This window comes from Pyxicephalus adspersus, chromosome 11 (genome assembly GCF_032062135.1).
Source record: "Pyxicephalus adspersus chromosome 11, UCB_Pads_2.0, whole genome shotgun sequence".
Taxonomy (NCBI): domain Eukaryota; kingdom Metazoa; phylum Chordata; class Amphibia; order Anura; family Pyxicephalidae; genus Pyxicephalus; species Pyxicephalus adspersus.
In genome coordinates, this window is record NC_092868.1 from 3965571 (window position 1) to 3986912 (window position 21342).

Below are 21342 nucleotides of genomic sequence, written 5' to 3' on the forward strand. Positions count from 1 at the left end.
CCACCAGCAGATGTGAGTTTTGTTTATTTTATTGTAATTTTGTTTTTTTTTTACAAAACCAAACAAGCAAGATTAAGAACGACAAGAAACCTAGAGGATCTTTTACGTTGTGCCCAGTGGCCCCCCAATGATGCCTGCACAGATCTTTCTTATGTCATATTAGAGCTGTAAATGTATTAGTGTAAGTAACCTCCATTTAAATATGGCACCACTGCTCAAAAAGCCTGTTAAATATGTTTATCAAGTGGGTCCTAATCACACCTTGATCACTAAACAGGATTTGGTTCTTAGTAGTATTTGTATAAAAATGCTACCTGCTATTTGCTATGGCTTATTGTAACATTCCTGCTGTTCTGTTTAAACATACAATAAATTCTGATGGGCAAATTATTAATTCCCTATGACATTCCTTTTATAAAATTCCATTTACTATACCGGTATCACAAATCCTCAGCCACAGAGCTCAATAAACGCCCCTTATGGTAAATACATGTATGAACACATCTGTCCAATGTCTAATACTCCTCATTCCCTAAAGTGTATCTACACATAGCAATCAACAGATTATTAAACTGCATCTGTCCTCAGACATGATGGATACATTAGATTTCAGGAAGAACAAACAGGTATTATTGGAGCGTATAAAACAAATGCTTCAAATAGGATATTAAACAGACCAATAAGGAGCAATAGGGAAAGCCTATAAACCCTTTTATTATGTCCATCAGACTCAGTCCATGATGTATTTAGATTCGGTTATACATAATTGGGGAGTCCACTGATGTGAGATTACAATGGGAATTATAGATATGAAGATAGATATATGGATATTTCTGCACATTTCCGATATTGTCTTCAAAGAGCGTGCAGTAATGAAGAAAGCCAGTAAGAACCCTTTCATCACTAAACTCCATGGCTCCTTCCAAACAGAGGTAAGTCTTCTAATTTTATATTTTCACTCTTCTTACCATTACTTATTCCCCTCTAATAGAGCAAATTTACTTTTTAGGAGTCAAGTTTGAAAATAGATTTCCTTACAAAAATTAAGAGAGGAATAATTTCCCTTGGTTCCAGTAGAGGAAAAGGATAAATTATTTTTTTAAGTATTTCTGCTAAGTTTTCTGCCTGTTTTTGGCCTTAAAGCTTTCACAGGCTGAGAAAAATCCTGCAATTAGAAATATAAAGGAAAGCCAGGACTTCTGATCTCCCTACATCTTCTACATCTACATCAGGACAATATCCCAGAAGATACAAGGGTCAGTGGATCAGCCTAACAGCCAGGCGATTCTTTTAAAGAGGATTCTCCATCATAGGCAGTCTATATGGATCTCCTTTGAGATGCTGCAGAGCTACCTCTGAGCTCTAGAGGAACTTGTCTTAGAAAATGATAGTAAATATTCCAAATGTTAGAGAAATGTTTCCACACTTTACTTGTCAGCCAATGTATAAACGTTTGTCAAAAAAATTCCCTAAGAATCCTATAGCTAACCTTTATCTTTTCTTTTCACACAGAATCATCTTTTTATTGTTATGGAATATGTAAGCGGCGGAAATTTATATGAGCTCATGAGTAAAGAAGCTCCATTACCTGACGACAAATTAAGGTACGTCTCATAACTAACCAGACAAGCAGTGACTCAACCAGTGATTGAACCCAATCAATCAATTCATCCATCTGCTAGTTTTATAGCAAGCAGTTTTCAGTTGTATATTAAATTTTGGTTGGATTTTGAAGATCCCAACTAACCATCTATTTTTTTCTTCTTCTCCAACAGAACAATCATAGCTGAGCTCCTTTGTGGATTGCAACATCCACAAAGGATCCACGAAGACAGCAATGACAAAACACTAGGGATGAGTGGATTTCCTGTACTCCGGGTTTAGCTAATTTCAACTTGTCACCGATAATGCCTGGGTTGTCGGGGGTACCATGACCCTGAGGAAAAAGATGTAAAATAGCATGTCCTGCTTTTTAATTGTAGACTAATGCCAACAACCAACTTTTTATGTTTGCTGCAAAGCCCTGAGCATATTTGTCACCATTGCTGGGGGGCAGGGCTTTGCACCCAACATAGAAAGTTGCCTATTGTCTACGTTTTGCATTTGTTGTCTGTCGGTATTTATTTGTTCAACAACAGCTAAACCGGAAATCTGCAACACTCATCCCTATATAAACCTATTACCAGGACAATTACCAGACTTTCACAAGGGGGAATTCCATTGCAGGCGATGGAAATCCTCCTTAAACAAACTACTAAACTGGACAACAAAAAGCGACTATAATCCAGGGATTTATCCGATCGCCTTCAGGGGTCAGGAAGGAATTTTTCTCTTTTAAAGCTAATTGGACCACGCTTTAGAAGAGTTTTCGCCTTCCTCTGGATCACACAGTAGTCAGCAAAGTTGTTACAAACACCACATAGTGTAATAGAGGTTCTAGAACTTATTCTAGAGGGTTGGACACTTTTATATTTTTTAGAAAGTAGTGGGAAGTATCATAAAGCATAATGGAAGCCCCCAAACCTCAAACTAGATACATGGACACCTTTATATTTGGACACCGTAGATGGTGGTAAAAAATATTAAAAAATGTAAAAGAGGTTGCAAAAAAATTAAATTATTTGAGTGTGAAACTGATGGAATGAATATATCATTAGAGTGTTTTTTACAGTTAAGCCCACCAATATTTGAATGTATCTGGATAAAAAACGTCAAGGAGCACCATAACCATACCAGCAGCTACTATACATGTATATGCTTACAAAGACAAAATGTTCCTTATCTTTTTTTAAATCCAAAATAAAATAATATTTTATTTGACCTATGGGAAGCCAACAAATTAAAAAAATATATATAATAAAACCTCTAACTATTACACATAATTCGTTATTATCAGACTGTAGGATAAGTTCTTAATAATATTTTGCACTAATCAATATACTATGACACTGCTCGGCAGAAAATAATGTCACCAATTACATTGCCACAGGCCACCATGTTTTAACTATTTATCTGCTGACCCTTCTAGTGGCATTGTTATTTCTTTATTTGTAATGCAGGTCTAGCACATTTCTAAATCTGCAGGAATGATCTCTCTGTCTTGAGGAATCAATGATACGTTCATTGCATTTTGTACATTACTTTTACAAAAAATGCTAAACAAAAGAAAAACATACATTTATAAAGGTGACTTTTCTGAGTCCAATCCAAGACGAGCATTCACATATGTCCTAAATCTTTAGTTTGCTTGAATGGAAATCTGTATACGCTGTAATATTTTTTTGTAGGTCAACATCCAGTGTTCGGTTTTACTGCTGTGGATGAAAGATGAAAAGATGAAAGATGGATCTAAAGATAAATCAATCTTTTATTCTTTTATACCCATTCCCCAGCTACTTGAGGCCCAGCCAAACTTAACCACCACTTCAGGGAGATCTGCATAGGAAGAATCATTCCTGAGTTGGTTTATTAATAATAACATATTTCAAGGGACACGCAAAATGTGATGCAATATTGGCTTTCTTAATAAAAAAAAATGTAAATGGTAATGTTAACTTCGAAATTTGGAGATTGATACTTATTGTATGTGTTGTAAGTTTTGTTGTATTGTGTTTCCTATATATTAAAAAAATTAAAAAAAGACAAACCAGTCTTATGATACTCTCTGTCACACTTCTCTAAGGTAATGCTTCTAGAAATCAGAAAATTATTATTAATTATCTTTTAAGTCTGTTGTGCATTAAACCCATCCGTGAAACTAAAACCATAAATGCTTCCAATACTCAGCCCACCCTGCCAAAGCTAGGTGGTTGCATTTACTTTAGAGGACTGACCATGGCCATCTGACAGGTGGGCCACGAGAACACAGAGACCAGCAGTGATCAACGACTGTGGACCATGTTTCCCGTACGGATCGCAGGCTCAGGGCATTGAGCAGGCTCAGACCTATGATGGGAGAGTGGATGTTTTCCGGCATTATGATGTCGTTCGGGGTGAACTATATTCCCCCTTGGGTGACACGGGACTCCGGACCATGGGGTACCTGTGGGGGTTGTGTTATGATCTGGGAGCTTGTGGGGCAGTGCTCTGACCCAGACTGACCTACTTGGTCAGTTCTAGAGGTTCAGACACTTTATGTGCTTGAGGTCAGCGGGCTCCCTGCATATACTGAATGACCAGATTTTACCACCAATGGATTTTTTGTTGAAATCCAAAAAATGACCACACTATATCAAAATATTTCCCACCTTTAATATAACCTATACAATTCATATGAAAACAAACAAATCTGTTGGGGAAAAAATATATAAAAAAAGTACAAAAAGCTGGTTGTGAAAGTCTGCACACCCTTACACGTTGTTGAATCACCTTGTAATTTATTCCAAAATTCAGTCTTCTTGTATTGGAGTCTATCAGCATAGCATATCCTGACTTGGCAATATTTGCACACTTTTCCTTGCAAAAGTACTCCAAATATGTCAGATTGCGAGAGAGCATCTCTCTCATGCACACTCCTGTTCAGATTTTCTATTGGATTTAGGTCTGTACTTTGGGCCATTCTTTTGTTGATTTGAATGTATGCTTGGGTCCATATCTTGTAAATGGTGACATTTCTCTTCATCTTCAGTGTTCCCTCATTTGCCTGAAAATTTCCAGCCAAAAGTGACTGGTATTTTGGAACTGTTCATAACTCCCTCCACCTTTCCTCATGCTCCAGATCCAACAGAAGAAAAGCAACCCCAAAGCATCATACTGTCACCACCATGATTCACCATATGGATAGTGACTTTTCAAAAAAACCTGGCATTTTAACAAAGGTGTGCACACTTTTTGTATCCACTGTGTATTAGATTGGCATGGCTGATTTTTAATATGCAGAATTTGAGTATCTGAACTTGATTTAAAATATCTTTGCCTCTGTTTAACAGATCTTGCTAGCTATGAAGTTGCACATTATTGTACTGTCCTTGTTCCTGTTCTTTGAACCGGGTCATTTCATGAAATAGATATCTGAAGTCCAGGCAGACATCTAAATATATAGATTTATAATATTTGCATCAAATGTTTTGTAATTCTGTTCAGTCAAGCTGTGTGGTTCCGGTACCCTTGCCAGACAATACAGCTGGGCCAGTGAGCTCCCTATTGCCAGTACAGTGTAGTCACCAACCTGCGGCTAGGCATGATAAGCAGCACAATGAACCAAAAATTGCATAATGCACATAACTGCGAGTTGTAAGAAGCTGAGGAATTTTGCTTGTAGTTAATTATTTTTGTACTTTTGTTATGTTTTGTAGATGATTGAATTATGTTGAAACTAGTTGTACTCTTCTTATCAGTAAACTAGCGTCCGCTTCTCCCCTTTTTGCCTTGAAACTCTTCCTTTCCTCCCTACGGCCATATATCTGTTACTGTGACAAAAATATCTTGTTCTAGGAGAACCACAAGGACATCTATCATGTCTGCTAACTGTCTTGTGATCATGCCTTTGAACTGTTATATAAACTGTGTGCAAACAATAATGTTTTAAGAGTGATCGAACCACACATTAAATTGTGTGTGTTACCTTCCAGCGCGGTAAATAGAAGTGATTAGAAAAAAGGGAAATATTGATCCGGGATCAATAGCAAATCGCCTTAACACACATCATGTCCCCATTTGAAGATTCTCTCCACAGACCAACCAAAAATCGTAATTTATGTATACAGAGATATGTAATCAATCTGCTTTTATCCCACCAGCATTTCAGTGCCCAAGGAGCTACCCACCATTTCACATGAATCTGCATACTGTACCATAACCTTACTAAGCACATAATACGTATACGTAATACGTATAGCGTGACATGTTTAGATAAAAAGCAGAAAACTTACATTTTCCTGTCTCAGAGGCACAAGTGGAAATGAAAATAATTTTCTGTAAAGTCAAGAAAGGTTAGAACACATCAGTCCCCATTGGAAAACGCCTCCTCAATTCTTGTTTTGGTAATTGTGTTTACCGGGATAAGGAAGGCTCTTCCTCGTGAGGACACAAAACAAACCTTGCAGAGGGTTTAACCCTTCCATACCATACATACCCCATGATAAGTGTGATATTTGGGGTACAGGGGGAAGCACATGTATTTTGCACCCCCTGAGTTCTTTTAACATCTAATTAAACTCAAAAAGGAGGTGGAGGTTTGGGGCCGGAAGACACACAAAGTCTTTTTTACCATCAAACTTTTTCTCTGGCAACGGTGGTTTCTTGTTCCTGCATCATATAGTGTAGATCCTGGCTCTATTCCTGGCATCATTGAGAATACATCTAGGTGCTGAGGATAATGTAACTCATCAGTGTTCAATGAGTGGCTGAGGAGGATTGGACACTGAAGAGTTGCCAGTGAAGACGGAGGCTTTAGGGGGATGCACTGGCGGCATGCTTCTGCACCCACCATTCCTGCAGGAGGGTAAAATAAGATAAGTCTTTGTATGCTTACTGAAAATAGCAAAAGGTCACCAGCCACCAGTGCTCTTGGAGTTTGATTCTTCTCTTCTCCAGTACTTCACCTTGTGTATGCTTCATAGTATTACAATACAGAAAGCTTGTGTCCCAGCCTTGCACTGGGGTTCCAGGAAATGGGAAAGTGATAGGTAGTCCTGGGATAGATGCAGCAGTGCTGGGATGGACAGAATTTAGGAGGCACAAATTGTGTGGTATTGTTGGAGCGAGTACCCAACCAATTTCTCAAAATACATATAGTTAGAAGCCAGCAAACTAATGTTCCCTTTGTTGGGTAATGAAACTGGGTAAGCAGAATGTCTATGTGAGGAATTATATCTTGGATATTGGATATCTTGGTAACTGAAGTGTAAAATTTGAGATATAATAGTCCCAAAAATTCTACAGTGGCTGGACAGTGCAGTTACCGTCAGCTGTCATCTGTGGTTGAATAAAAAAACTATAATCGTCACGTAGTCCAGCATTTTATTGGCCTCACTTGGTCTGAGCTCTTTGTGCTACAGCCCCAGAGGAAAAATAGAGGAAGTTCAGGGCTTCATTTATAAAATAGTATCAGACATTCCGTCAAACTCTCTCTTGTGGAAATCTCCCAGGTTCATGTGTTTCTAAAGTAATAATTAATTTCTGCCAGTGAATATATTTTAGAAAGCCAGTTTCCCTGTTCTGCAAATGGAGGCCTTAATGTCCTGGATTTCCTCAAAGTGGCAGATTCCCAATCACATGGGATTATTTCCTTAATCCTAGATTTCATTTACCTATCAACCACTGGAGGTCTCATCAGCACCATTCAACTCATGAGCATAGCCTAAAGATGGAACCAAACAGTGTAAAATTGTACAGCTTTTTTGTTAAAACAAGATAAAAACCCACAACTGGTGGTGCTTAAGCACAAAACACTTGTATATTTGGATTTTACAACCTGTCCAAAATAGATTCTGCTACTTCTGGGATCACCTGACTACATAGTGACACTGCAAGCTCTTCCCTACACATTTCATTAAAATCCTGAGGCAGTAACTCCTAAAACCCAATACCTGTGTGTCAGCATGGCACTACAACTGCTCACATACCAGCTGGCCAAAACAAAACCCATTCTTTGGTTCTGTCTTGACCCATGCCAAACTTTTTTTTTGTGTTTATTTATTCCTCAAGCTGCAACTAAAACATTTATAAGTAATTATTCCAATGGAACTGTAGCAGTCAAGGATGTACCACTGGCTGGAGGTGGCTTATTATGAATTTGTGGCACATGCCTCCATTGGAAGAGGAGGAATAGGAGTCTGGAGGTGAGGCTCTGTGTGATGTATTGTACACCCTAAAAAAGTTGGTTGTGAAAGAGAAAACCCAGATTCGTTAGTTTGTCCATCAATGTTCTCCAGGGCCAGACGTCCACCTGGAGCACCATCATTCTCAGCATTTTCAACCTCGGTGATGGAAGGCTGGACCCAAGATGCAGAGAAGAATATTTTAAAGTCTGATCATCTGTTCCTTCCCTCATACACATGTAAAGGTTTTTGCATTACAAAAAGATCCTTTTCACTGTGTAAAGTTAAGCACAGATACACCACGTTTCCCATTGGCTCCTAGTCCTAAGATGTATGGGATGGTGCAGTCATAATAAAAGGTTTAGTGTTTCTCATAAAGGATTTGCTCATTTGATTATCATCATTCCCAGGTTTAGATGGAGAGGAGGCAGAAGTTAGACAGCCTCTTTGGTTTTTATAGCTGTATATGTTCCCACCAAAAAATCTTCCACTTGTAGGCCATGTGTATGTCAGACTTTCTCATATATCCCAGATCCTTTTTATTCACCAAATGATCTGTATTTCTGTCCCTTCATTCCTGAAATGTACACAGTTTGACCATACAGTTTAGCTATATCTGGAATAGAAAATAAACGTGTCCTGTGTGTTTCAGTTTTAACAACCTTTTCTTTTAATTCAATGCAAAGAATTACAAACACAGATTTCAGTGAATCTCATACTTTATACCAGTGAATTCATTACAAATTACAGTATTTGTAAAGATTTCATTTTAACAATTTTATGACTTGTATTCCTTACATTCATCTTCTGAAATGCATTTTTCATACTTGTTAGAATAGAAGATATATCCCTCCTCACAATAACAGGCTTTCTTTGCGATTTCAATGCAAGCATCCTTAGGAGGTAATTCAGCAATACAATAATCTGGGCACACTCCACCCCACTTTTCAACACTATTTTCCATTGTACACGGAGGAGCTGAACAAGAAGAGATAACACATTATTACACGTTATTAGTATTTATATTATCATTTTAGTTTATATGCTGGGATATGTGAGCATAACTGTGCATAGTTTATAGCTGTGTAACTTAACTAAGCCTGGGGAAAATATATCCCTGCAAAAAGTGTTTTATATGCCTCCTCTGGAAGCTTGTGTCCCCTACATTCCATTTATCTCAACACTGCAACCTTCATCAGTCTCCCTGGGACAGTTTACAAGAGTACTGGATATATTCCCCCCATTTTCTCTTATCTTAACCTCTGGGAGAGGGGAGAATGAAACCACATCACATGATGAAGAAAGGTTTCTACAATTGGGCATACAAAAGATATAGTAAGATTTTTATCACCCCCCCCCCCCCCAAAAAAAAAAAAAAAAAATGATGTGCTATACACTTCATGTGCTTGGAATAAAATAGAGTTTCATGTTTTACTTACATGGTGGCTCTGGGTCCTTCTGGCATTGAAATGCTGGTGAAATAAAAATAGATTGATTACATATCTAATGATGGGGAGAAAATCTATATGTATTATTATTACTCTAATATACCCCTTTACCTACCATTATAGTAAACTTCCCTCTCCTCCCCAGCCATGAGTTAAATGGGCAGCTAAAAAGGCCACTGATTAAATATATATTTCGTTAGACCGTTATGGTTTACAGTGTTGCATTATGTCAATGATTAACAAACACAATGCACATAAACAATTTAATTTGCATTTCAATGTCTAAGCAGGTGGCAGGTTGGTGATTACACTGCACTGCTTTCAATGCAACAGAAAATGGTGAGCTCCCTGTTCACATCACATGGCTTAGTGGAACAGAATATAAAAATCCTTTAGATCATACCTAAATATTTTTGGTTCAAAGCCCATCCAAGGAGTGATTGGGTGAACTATACTATAAATTGAAGCACAAAAACAGATTTTATATTACTTTATTAGAAGATATTACCAATATTTGTGTATTACTCAATAAATAATTTAATCTTTAAATAAAAAGATTAAAATAAAAAGATGCAGTGTGAGGGAGTGAGCAGCTGGCAGGGTGCCTGTTACACATAGGTGGACACTTACCTTCTGTGGAGCAGAGTGATGTTGCCAACTGAATATGTGGGAGCCAGAGGGAAACACTTTTTGTCCACAATTCACCCCCTTCTCCCGAAATTAAAATTTTACACCCATCATATCATATGCTACCCTTTCATACATAGCTATCCCCTTACTCTCTAAGAAGCCCAATTTAACATCTCACTATAGCATAATTTATGTAAAGTATGTAAGTATTCAGCTATGAGTAACAGTTACCCCACCAGCCACTCGGTTCCTTGCAACGCAGCGTCTGCAGATTTGACTCTAGGTGGTAGTGAGCGGTACTGAGCGTTTCCCCCTAAGCCCAGTTCCATGGCTCAAGGAAGGGGTAACCGCAGTGCCACCTCAGCACCAGTATTAACACATCCTAAAAGTTTAATGAGCAGGCAAATTTATATTTGCGGCACCACAACACGCATACAATTGGCATTACCCTTAATGCTCAATGCCATGGGAGTGGCCCTTTAGGGGTCCCGAACATGCAAACTTAATTTGGGGGCCCTGGTCTTGAGATATCCAATCACCACAATTTTTCCTTTATATAGAAGACTAGATGACCATTGTTCTTTTTTCATGAATTGCCTTTTTTAAAAAAAAAAATTTAAAAAAGGGCAATTCCATTCTGTCATGACTGCCGCTGCAGTAAAGACTAAATATGAGTGCAAAGCATCCTGGGATACGCACATCACAAATTCCACGAGGCATGCGCAGGTGGGACTTTTTTTGTCATTGAAAAATAAAAGATAGCAATTGCACACATTTGCAGTGAGGTCGGCACTTTCTTTTTTTTTTTTTACAAATACAGCGGCATTCAGGGGGCTGAATTAGGTTTAATATCATCTCTCAATGTCCCCTGTGTACCCTGAAAATTTTAGAATTGTACAACAATCGGTGTGGGAGATATGAAGGTTTATACATTGGGGTAATGACGGCAGCATGGACACAGACACAGCACTCATGCTGCTGCAGCTGCTGTGCGAGGGGCGGGATTATCTCACAGTATAAGGTGGGCGGGGCACAGCTAATCTCGGAGGTATATAGGACACGCCCACTCTCGAGGAGCTCAGACTGAAGTACAATCCCATTGAAAAAGATATGAGATGCGCACTCAGACAGAGCATACACAGCTGATAGTGACGACATTGTATACTCCCAATCAGCTCATAGTACACATTCTAAGAGTAGGATTATCTCATAGGACACCTGTCTATCCCTTCCCCACCCATGACAGCGCACTATTAAGCCGCCCATATGAAAATGCTGTGTGGCTTAATGATCCAAAGCCAGGGCTAGATCCACCCTTTAACTCAAGTATGAACCCAGGGCACAAAATGCTGCATTCAATGCCAACAAATAAAACAGTAATTGAGAGTAATTGATGTTAGTAAAATTAATGTGAATAAAAACATCCATTATGTGTTGTTTAGAAAACATTTATCTAAAAGGTGAAAAATAAATTAGGCATAGTCTGTTTATCGTCTTTACTTTCTTTAATGATGTGTAAAAACCCTTTATAATGTGCAAGAGCGTGTTACACATTTTACACGAGGACACAGTGCCATCTACTGTGTGACCAGAGTATAAATCAGGATAATTTTAATGGAATTTTGAGGGCAATAAAATCTCAGCATATACTCAAGTATATATGTAAAATGTATATTGAATAATATAAAATAAAATTACCTGGTATGAACAATAGGAATGAGAACAAGGGCAGTACAGTTATGGGAAACTTCATGGCTCTTGAGATCTGTAAAACAGAGGCAAAGTTATTACTAAATTATTTTTAACTCCTGAAATGGTGACTAAGAAGGTTCAGATCTCTAAATTCACATATTGGGCCTGATTTATTAAAGCTCTCTGAGGCTGGAGAGGATACACTTTCATCAGTGAAGCTGGGTGATCCAGAAAACCTGGAATGGATTTCTTGCTAGCAAATGTTTTAATTCCTGGACGAGGTCTATTCCAGGATTGCTGGATAACCCAGCTTCACTGACGAAACTGTATTCTCTCCAGCCTTGGAGAGCTTTATTGAATAAGGCCCACTATGTGTGTATGTAACCTTAACAATAAACGTCTCTTATTTGCTCCTTAAATTTCTGTGATCGCAAACATATGTGAAGCCAAAAATTCAGTGTGGTGAAAAGCAAAAAAAAAAATCAAAATACAAATGCACCTGCCACAAGATGCAATAAATGATATTTACAGTCCTGTAGGAATTTATTGTTAGATATCCACAATCCATAGTACTATGGGGTTCTATGACAGCTGTCTATGTTGTAGTTCTCTTGTCTCAATACCTCTTTAGTTTTTATTACTAAGAGAATAAAAGAAAAAAAAAGCAAATTTCCTTACCTCTCTGGATGGAGATCGAGAAGATGAGGAAGCAGTTTACCTCTTGTAGGGGACAGATATTATAAGTAAATATTCTGTGCTGTTCCTCTTTATACTGTAAAAGTTACATCATCCAACATCTAGTTACACAACAAGTAATCATAATGTCTGGTACTCCCTGCACCTCAGGGAATAGCCCATCCCATCAATATTGTGTTCCAGGAAGGTAAAGACAAGACAGGTTTTCTGGAAATGCTAATTAAAATGTATTGTGTGAGAAACAATAGCCACAAATAATGTGCAGCGATTGGACAATGCATCAGCAGTCCTTACACAGCTTTATCCAAACTTCTTGCACAGCAACTTTCTCCATATAAATTTATCCAACCATGACACAACAATATTATCCACCAAAATATATGTATTTTTAGAAATAATTCTAAGATGAATACAATCATAAATACAAAACATATTCATTGGAGACTCCTATTTTGCAAAAGCATTTTTGGTAAAGCTTTTGCTAATTTTATATACCAATTTCATGATTACTGATCTGTGACTTGATATTTTTACATTCTTCATTTAAAATACATTTTGTGAATATGTTGGAAAAAGAAAAGATATATCCTTCATCGCAAAACCAAGCCAGCACCGCAATTCTCTTGAAACCAGCTTCTTGAGGAAATTATTCAATACACTAATATACAGTAACTTTCACTAGTGTGTTCTATTGTACATGGAGGCCCTGCACAAGAAAAGATGATGTATTAGAATATAATATCATTCATATCTTAGCTGATAAATGTACAGAAGGTATGGCTACTTAAAGTGGACCTGTCAGTATTTTACATAAATACATTTCTGGGATTATACAATATATAGCTGCATCATATCCATGGTCATCATTCCGCTGCTTGCTGTAGGAAGCATTTCCGTCTCCTCTCCCCCAGTGATTAGATTGTACCATTGTTACTTTATGGCAAGTCATAGGTGAGAGGCTGCACTGGAAAGCATAGCTTTGCTCCATCTATCTCCCTGGCACACTTTGTCCCTTCCTATTTCCTGCCATTCCCCATCCACTAGAGAACAGTAGGATGGAACCCCAGTGCATACACAAGGTCCAAACTCCAGAAGCGGATTGAAAGAGAGCTAGATATATTGCCAGAATATCATCCCAGTTGAGTACCTAAGACTAAAAGGGGAGGTATGGTAACCCATAACAGGTACAGGATCCTATCACAAGTGCATACCCTGAAGCCTCCATCTTCGCTGCCAAATCTTTAGGGTCCAATCCTCTTTGCCCATTGGTTAGTCCCTGGGAAGTTACATTATCCTTAGCACCTAGGTGTGTTCTCAATGATGCCGAGAATAGAGCCAGGGTCTATACTGCATGGTGCATGAACAAAAAAACACCGGGAGCCAGGGAGAAGGTAAAAAGGGACCTTGCGTGTCCACTCTGCCCTCTACCTCCTTTTTGGGTTAAGCTGTAAGTTGAAGGATGCCAGAGGGTGCAAAATACATAAGTCTCCTCTAATACCGCAAATATCACACATATCCTGGGGTATGTATGGTATGGAAGGCTTAAACCCACAAGTTTGTTTTGTGTCCTCACTAGGAAGAATGTTCCCTCTGTTTACCCTAGTGAGCACTATTACCAAAACAAGAACTGAGGAGGCATTTTCCAATATAGATATTTTTTCTTATTTCCTCTTGTGCTTCTTGGACAGGAGAAGGTAACTTTGCTCCTCTTATCTAAACATAAAATACATGTCATGCTAAACACTTTATGTGCTTAGTAAGGTTATAGTATGTAGATTCATGTTTTACTTACTCGGTGGCCATGGTGGGTAGGTCTTTGGGCACTGAAATGCTGATAGAACAAAAGTAGATTGATTACATTTCTCTATATACAATGACTATTTCCTGGTTTGTCTGTGGACAGAATCTTTAAATTTCAATATGATATGCAATTATGAACACACAGAAACAACAAATGGTGAATGAACAGTAATGCATTGCAAAGCAGGTCCTTTACTTTGGCGCATCACTCCTGCAATGTATGTTGCCACTACACAAAGGTGTAAAGTCAGCCTGAGTTTATTTTTCACACAGGACCAATATATGTGTTCTGAAATCAACTTCCGGGTTCATCATGTTGCTTATCATGTCCAGTTACAGGTGGGAGCCTCCAATCAGCTGTGACTGCAGGCAAACTCAAGATGAACTCCCAATGGAGTTTCTCCATTGAAAGTTGATCTGAGTTCAGTTCCAATGGTCTCCAGGCTGTACTTACTATTGATAAGTACAGCTCAGGGAGCATGGGAACCTGCAGTCTCGGCTGACTGGAGGCATGCGAGTGCCTCCAATTAGCTGTGACTGCAGGCAAACTCCGGGTGAACTCTCAATGGAGTTTCTTTCTCCATTGTAGGAGTGATGCACCAAAGTGAAGGACCTGCTTTGTAATGCATTACTGTTTATTCACCATTTTTGGTTTCTGTGTGTTTATAATTGCACATCATGACCCCATTTGAAGATTGACCCCACAGACCAACCAGAAATAGTAATTATTGTATACAGGGATGTGCAACCAATCTGCTTTTATCCCACCAGCATTTCAGTGCCCAAGGAGCTACCCACCATTTCCACCAAGTAAAACACGAATCTGCATACCATACCATAACCTTACCAAGCACATAAAGTGTATAGTATGACGTGTTTAGATAAAAAGCAGAAAAATTTGCATTTTCCTGTCTGAGATGCACAAGTGGAAATAAAAATAATTATCTGTAAAGTCAAGAAAATTTAGTACACATAAGTCCCCATTGGAAAATGCCTCCTCAATTCTGGTTTTGGTAATTGTGTTTACTTGGGATAAGGAAGACTCTTCCTCGTGAGGACACAAACCTGGCAGAGGGTTTAACCTTTCCATACCATACATACCCCAGGATTATTTTGTGATATTTGGGGTACAGGTAGAAGCACATGTGTTTTGCACCCTCTGACTTCCTTTGAAGTCCAACTAAACTAAAAAAGGAGGTGGGGGTTTGGGGCTGGAAGACACGCAAAGTCTTTTTTTACCAGCAATCTTTTTACCTGGCATCCAGCAATTTCTTGTTCCTCCAACATATAGTGTAGATCCTGGCTCTATTCCTGGCATCACTGAGAATACATCTAGGTGCTGAGGATAATGTAACTCATCAGTGTCCAATGAGTGGCTGAGGAGGATTGGACCCTGAAGAGTTGCCAGTGAAGACGGAGGCTTTAGGGGGATGCACTGGTGGCCAGATTCTGTACCCACCATTCCTGCAGGGGGGTAAAATAAGATAAGTCTTTGTACACGTACTGAAAATGGCAAAAGATCACCAGCCACCAATGCTCTTGGAGTTTGATTCTTCTCTTCCACAGTACTATAACTTGTATATGCCCCATAGTATTACAATACAGAAAGCTTGTGTCCCAGCCTTGCACTGGGGTTCCAGGAAATAGGAAAATGACGGGTAGTCCTGGGATAGAGGCAGCAGTGCTGGGATGGACAGAATTTAGGAGGCACAAATTGCATAAAAGCTCTTTTATTGCAGGGATGTGTTTTCCAAAATTTCTTTAAACTCTGACAGGTTCACCTAAAGCTCACACAGCTACACACTGTGCACAGCCATGCACTCTTGCTGCAGCCTCTCACCTATGACTTGCTATAAAGTAACAATGAGAAACTGAGAAAATGCTTTGACAAAGTTGGATTAAGTTTACCGCTGCCCTGTCCAGTTATTATTTGTGGCTATTGTTTCTCAAACAATTCATTTTAATTTGCCTGAAAACCTTGAATCTTGTCTCTTCCTTATTTACTACACCCTAATTTTTATAAAATCTTGAAGAGGCAAAGACTTACCAGGAACAAATTAATGATGGGCTATACCTGTTCCTGGAGGTGTAGGGAGTGCCAGTCCCAGAATTTCAATATGTAAATGAATTCCCACATTACAAGGCTGGTTCATTTTTAATTGGCCTAATATTGATCCATGCAATGTTTTGGTTAAGTAATATTGAGAAATTGGTGAGTTGTGTAGCTGGATGATGCAACCTTTGCAATTTATATAGGAGCACCACAAATTAATTTCTTACATTATCTGTCCCCTGCAAGAGGTAAACATCTTTATCGCCTTCGCTGTCTCCATCCAGAGAAGTAAGAATTTTGTTTTATTTTCTTAATTTTTAAAAACGATACAGATAGAGAGAGACAAAGGAACTACAACATAGACAGCTTTATTAGAACCCCATAGTGCTATGGATTCCAGTGCTCAACCCAGAAATTTTTTTAAGCCGGGTGGGAAGAAATTTTAGGTGGGTGGCAGCCCCTGTATTGTAACCAAATTCTTTGGTAACCACCCAAAAATAGCCGGGTGGGTGCTGAAAAGTGCCGGGTGGTGCGCCCAGCTATTAGTGCCTGGGGAGAACCCTGGATTCCAAATATATAACAATGCTTACCTAATTAAAAATATCCTATATTGAATCTTTGCAGTTCTAAGATGTCGTGGCTTCATTTGTTTGATTTTTAGTCTTTTTTTATTTCTTTTCACCTTTTGATCCTGCCAGTAACACCATTCCTATACTCGAAAGACACCACTCACTCACCTCAATGTATTTTTAGAGCAGCAGTATTCTACACCTAGGACAGCACTATAGGATACTTTCCCCTGTCCTCGTCCCTATAGGTATACAGGAAGTTATTAGCACACTGGTTTTTTTTAGGATCCGTAGGTATTACTATTCACAGACCAAAAAAAAACCAAAACAAATAATAACAAATATTGTTAAGGTTTTCCCACACGCAATATGATTTGAGTGTTTGAATCTTAATTTACTTTCTGTTCACCATTGCTGGAGCCAAAAATTAATGTAAAATAACTTTTTGATTCACAGGTCTTTATAGCCATGAAGCTTCATGTAATTGTACTGACCTTGTTTTCATTCTTATTGTTCATACCAGGTAAATTTATTTTATGTTCTTCAATATGTTATATATACACTACTTGAATTTGTACTTGAATTTATGTTGAGATTTTTTGCCCTCAAAATGCTGTCAGATACATTGTAAAGGGTTCGTTACACATCATTGAAGAGCAAGTTAGCTATCATAATCAACTCAAATGACAAAATACTTTACCTTGTAAACAGAAGAAAAAGATAACGTGTAATATAAATATATATATAATAGAAAAGTGTTTAGTGTAACAGCTCTTGCTTAACAATTTTATACATATAGATACTCTCCCTATAATTAAATATGTAATTGATCTGTTTTTATTTCATCAGCTTTTCAATGCCAGGAGTACCCACAGCCACCATGTAAGTAAAACATAAAACGTTATATTATATCATAATCTTACTACGCAGGGAGATTGGGGTGGTTTTAAAGAGAAACAAAACTTGTTATTTCCTATGCCAGCGACACAAACTGCTGAATCTACACAAGAGGGTAAAGCAAGGGTTTAGCAGAGGGTTTACCCTTCCATTATCCATATTCTCTTTAAAGGATCAGGGTCCAATGCCAGGATAACTCTACACAAGTGTGATATTTTGGGTATAGGTAAATTCACTGGGTTTAGCAGCCCCTAACTTCTTTCAAATCTTGGAGTTTGGTTTTCCTCTTCCATCTGACAATGTGTGTGTTCCATAGTATAAATGAATTACAATATAGTGAACTAGTGTCCCCAGCATGTGCTAGGGGTTTTATTTTCCTTTTCTCTAGTGAAAGTAACAAGGGCAATTGATGAGGAACCCCTTGTAACAGGGAAGTAACTGAGTGTCCCAGGGCCCAATGTTTTGAGAAATCCATTTAATGAAAAAAATTCATATAGATTGACAGATCCACTTTGGGTAACTGACAAGTTCTGTACATTTCTCAGCTTAAAGACCCAATAAAGAATAATGTTATATATATTATTTGTCATAAGTAATCCCTGAAATCTCTTCTTGTGCAGCTCCTCCATGTACAATGAAAAACAGCATTGAAGATTGGGGTGGAGTGTGCCCAGATTATTGTATTGACGAATTACCTCCTACGGATGGTTGCATTGAAATTCTTAAGAATGCCTGTTTTTGTGAAAATGGATATATTTACTATTCTAACAAGTATGAAAAATGCATTTCAGAAGATGAATGTAAGAATCTCAAGTCATAAAATGCATTGGTAAAAGAAACTCTTTACAAGTATTGTAATTGCTGTAGTTAAAAAATAAAAAAAAATGTAATCAATTCATTGGTACAGAGAATGAGATTCCCTGAAATCTGTGTTTATAGGTCTTTGCATTGAAAAAAAAAAAGTTGTTAAAGCTGAAACACACAAGGAAATTTTTTTGTGGGTATGAGTGAGAAAAATGGGTGATAAGAACTTTTACATTTTCTTCTTTATAACCCTCGATCTTGCCATCCTTCATTAAGGTTGATCTATTGGAAAAATACAAAAAACTTCACTACTCCAGTTGGACTTCTGGCCCTCTACATACCAGTAGTTGTGTTCAAATGGGGTCCATCTGCTACCTTAAGATCACTGGTGGACAAACTCCAACATCTGATGAATCTTGGTTTTCTCTTTCCCAATCAATTTTATTAGGCTGTAAAATAAATCACACACGGGAGCCTCACCTCCAGACCCTGGAACCTCTTGCTTCGATGGAGGCTAGTGCCGCAAGTACCTATTTGGCCATCTCCTGCCAGTTGTACATACTTGACGCCCACAATTCCTGTGGAATAAAAGCTTTTTCAGATATACTTCCAAAAACCTGCATGTTCAAACTAACTGTAAATGCCTTAAAAAAAAAATAAAGATATTTACCCTCAATAAAACCAGGAAGTGGGGCTGAAACATCAAAAGGAGTTGGTGCGGGGAAGGGGTGTGGTACCTGTTACTTTTACTGGAAGTGAGCATTTTAATGAGAGGTATAGACGCTTCACTGCCATTATCTATGCGAACATGCGTATAATATACAGTTATCATCAGTGATTTATACATGATCCATTTGGATCTATGATATTTTTAAACTTTGTAAGCTGCATTATAACCATTTAATCTTTGAATAGGTCAACACTTTTTATGTGTTCCCTAGAGGGAGGTATGGAGATTCTTTACTAATTATATTATATAATTATTTTAAACTACATTGGCCAACATTGTTTAACGTTGGATTGCAATGACACAAGTGTCTTTCTTTTCCTTTTTTAATTCTGAATACATCATCTCAAGGTGAAAATGCTTGAAGTTCAACATACTTGGTTTAAATTATAATTATACTTAACTTTAAATAAACTGTGGTGACACCATAGATGTACAAACAAGAAGAGGTTCCGGATGAACACTGTCAAAAAGGTAAGACTGTATGTAACAACACCCTGGGAAGGGACAGACAGCGAAAATAGAGTAATATGGACAACAGAAGATTCAACCTTAGTTTTGGAGGCTTGGGGAGGGAAATGACAGCAGATGAACAGAAAGAAGGGCCATAAACTATTTATTTGTTTTTTTTCAAATCAAATTTTTATTAAAAGGTTTTTACTTTTTTAAACAGTACAATAACAGTAACAATAAAACAGTACAATAAAATAAAATAATAAAACAGATACAAAAGAAAACATGTTAAACAAAATGTAAGAAAGAAAAGAAAAAAAAACTAACAACCAGAAGAGGTTTACAGTCGAAAACATTATATACCAAATAATTAATTTGAGTTTCACATTAAAGTAAGAATATGTTTTTAAGCAATATAGGGTGGGTTATAGGACATCCAACCACATTAGAAATAGTAGACCATATGCGCCATTGATAATAACATTTTTTAGAAGTTGAATTACTATATGCAAAGGCCTTTTCATGACAGTACTGTTGGTTGACTCTCTCTATCACTTCTAAAACTGACAGGGTAATGTTTTGGTTCCATTTACTCACTATTGTTGATCTTGCAGCGATTAAAACATGAGAAATTACCTCCCTGTGAGAGCTAGGGAAATTATCTATTCCTATATTTAGTATCACAAGTTCAGGGGAGATATTGAAGGTGCTACCGATAATTTTCTGTAACAAATTGGGGATTTCTAACCAAAATGAGTGAATTTTTGTACGTTCCCAGAACATATGCATATACGTACCAATGTCCCCGCACCCTCGCCAACATAATGGAGAGTAGTTAGGGGTAAATTTTGCAAGTCTATAAGGGGTTCTGTACCATCTTAAAAGCGTGTTTTGGTAACACTCGCAGTGGGATAAGCACTTAGTAAAGGAGATCATAGAAATAACGGCAGCTTTCCATTTAGGTATGGTGATTGTACACTGCAAGTCTTTTCTCCCATATAGAAAAATTTGGGAGTCTCTGCCATTTGTCTTTGGATTGTAAAAGGTTATTATAAATAGAGATACCCCGCTTTTGACAACGATGCCAGAATTTGGATGGTACCTTAATGGTAGGGAACGAAGAGGATTTTAACAAATGTTGGATTTGCCATAATTTATATTTATCTGCTAAAGAAGAAAAGGTAGGGAGGTTATGCATATAATTATATCCTTTATTCGCTCATGATGATATATTTAAATTGTTAATTAGATATTTGTATGATCTAATAGGGGTTTGAAGAGGAAGTGAGTCCTCTAAGGAATCAGATAACTTATTTTTTTCCATGCTAATACCATAGCTTCTATTGAGTATAGATATGGGATTTTAATATTAGATGTAAGGGAAGTTGCTATTAAATAAGCCAAGTAATCATTTCCATTTAATATGGAAGTTTCAATAATTAGCCATCTTGTTTGGGTGTTAAGAAAAAGGCATTTCTCCAGCTGATCTAATAGAGAAGCAAAGTAATAATCTTGGATCGGAACGGTAGTCCCACACTCCCTACCTTTCTCTGACGTATAGGAAAAACGACTAGCAATTCTAGACCTTTTCTAATTCCAAATAAAGTAATTCAATGAGTTTTGAATAGTTATAAAAAATTGTGTAGGGAGAACAATAGGTAAAGTTCTAAATAAATATAAAATTTTAGGTAAAAGAGACATTTTGAAAGCAGATATTCTGCCTATCCAAGAGAGTTCAATAGTACTTAACTTTTTTAGTTTATCTTGTATTGTTTTAAGTAGAGGTGAAAAGTTGTATTTGTAGGTGTCAACG

At 37.6% G+C, this 21342-nt stretch overlaps 1 protein-coding gene and 2 long non-coding RNA genes across 3 annotated transcripts; 2 read left to right on the forward strand and 1 right to left on the reverse strand.

The window, feature by feature from the left end:
• The first annotated feature begins 844 nt into the window (after window positions 1-844).
• On the forward strand, window positions 845-2020 carry LOC140340577 (probable serine/threonine-protein kinase DDB_G0277449). The gene is made up of 3 exons (XM_072425871.1): window positions 845-932; window positions 1513-1604; window positions 1776-2020. The coding sequence occupies exons 1-3, from the start codon at window positions 873-875 to the stop codon at window positions 1882-1884; spliced, it is 261 nt and encodes an 86-aa protein (XP_072281972.1). The 5' UTR covers window positions 845-872; the 3' UTR covers window positions 1885-2020.
• Window positions 2021-8461: 6441 nt separating this feature from the next.
• LOC140341029 (uncharacterized) lies at window positions 8462-12330 on the reverse strand. Its single transcript, XR_011922791.1, has 4 exons — window positions 12209-12330; window positions 11537-11603; window positions 9200-9232; window positions 8462-8738 (listed from the first exon to the last, which is right to left on the reverse strand). It is a non-coding gene; the product is annotated as an uncharacterized lncRNA (long non-coding RNA).
• A 3974-nt stretch (window positions 12331-16304) lies between these two features.
• Window positions 16305-18516, forward strand: LOC140341343 (uncharacterized). The gene is made up of 4 exons (XR_011922853.1): window positions 16305-16367; window positions 17105-17171; window positions 17498-17530; window positions 18166-18516. It is a non-coding gene; the product is annotated as an uncharacterized lncRNA (long non-coding RNA).
• Window positions 18517-21342: the final 2826 nt, after the last annotated feature.

Coding starts and splice junctions, on each gene's coding strand:
- LOC140340577 (XM_072425871.1), top strand. CDS start 873: ATGAAGAAAGCCAGTAAGAACCCTTTCATCACTAAACTCCATGGCTCC. Junction 933..1,512: donor ATGGCTCCTTCCAAACAGAG/GTAAGTCTTCTA, acceptor CTTTTCACACAG/AATCATCTTTTTATTGTTAT. Junction 1,605..1,775: donor TTACCTGACGACAAATTAAG/GTACGTCTCATA, acceptor CTTCTCCAACAG/AACAATCATAGCTGAGCTCC.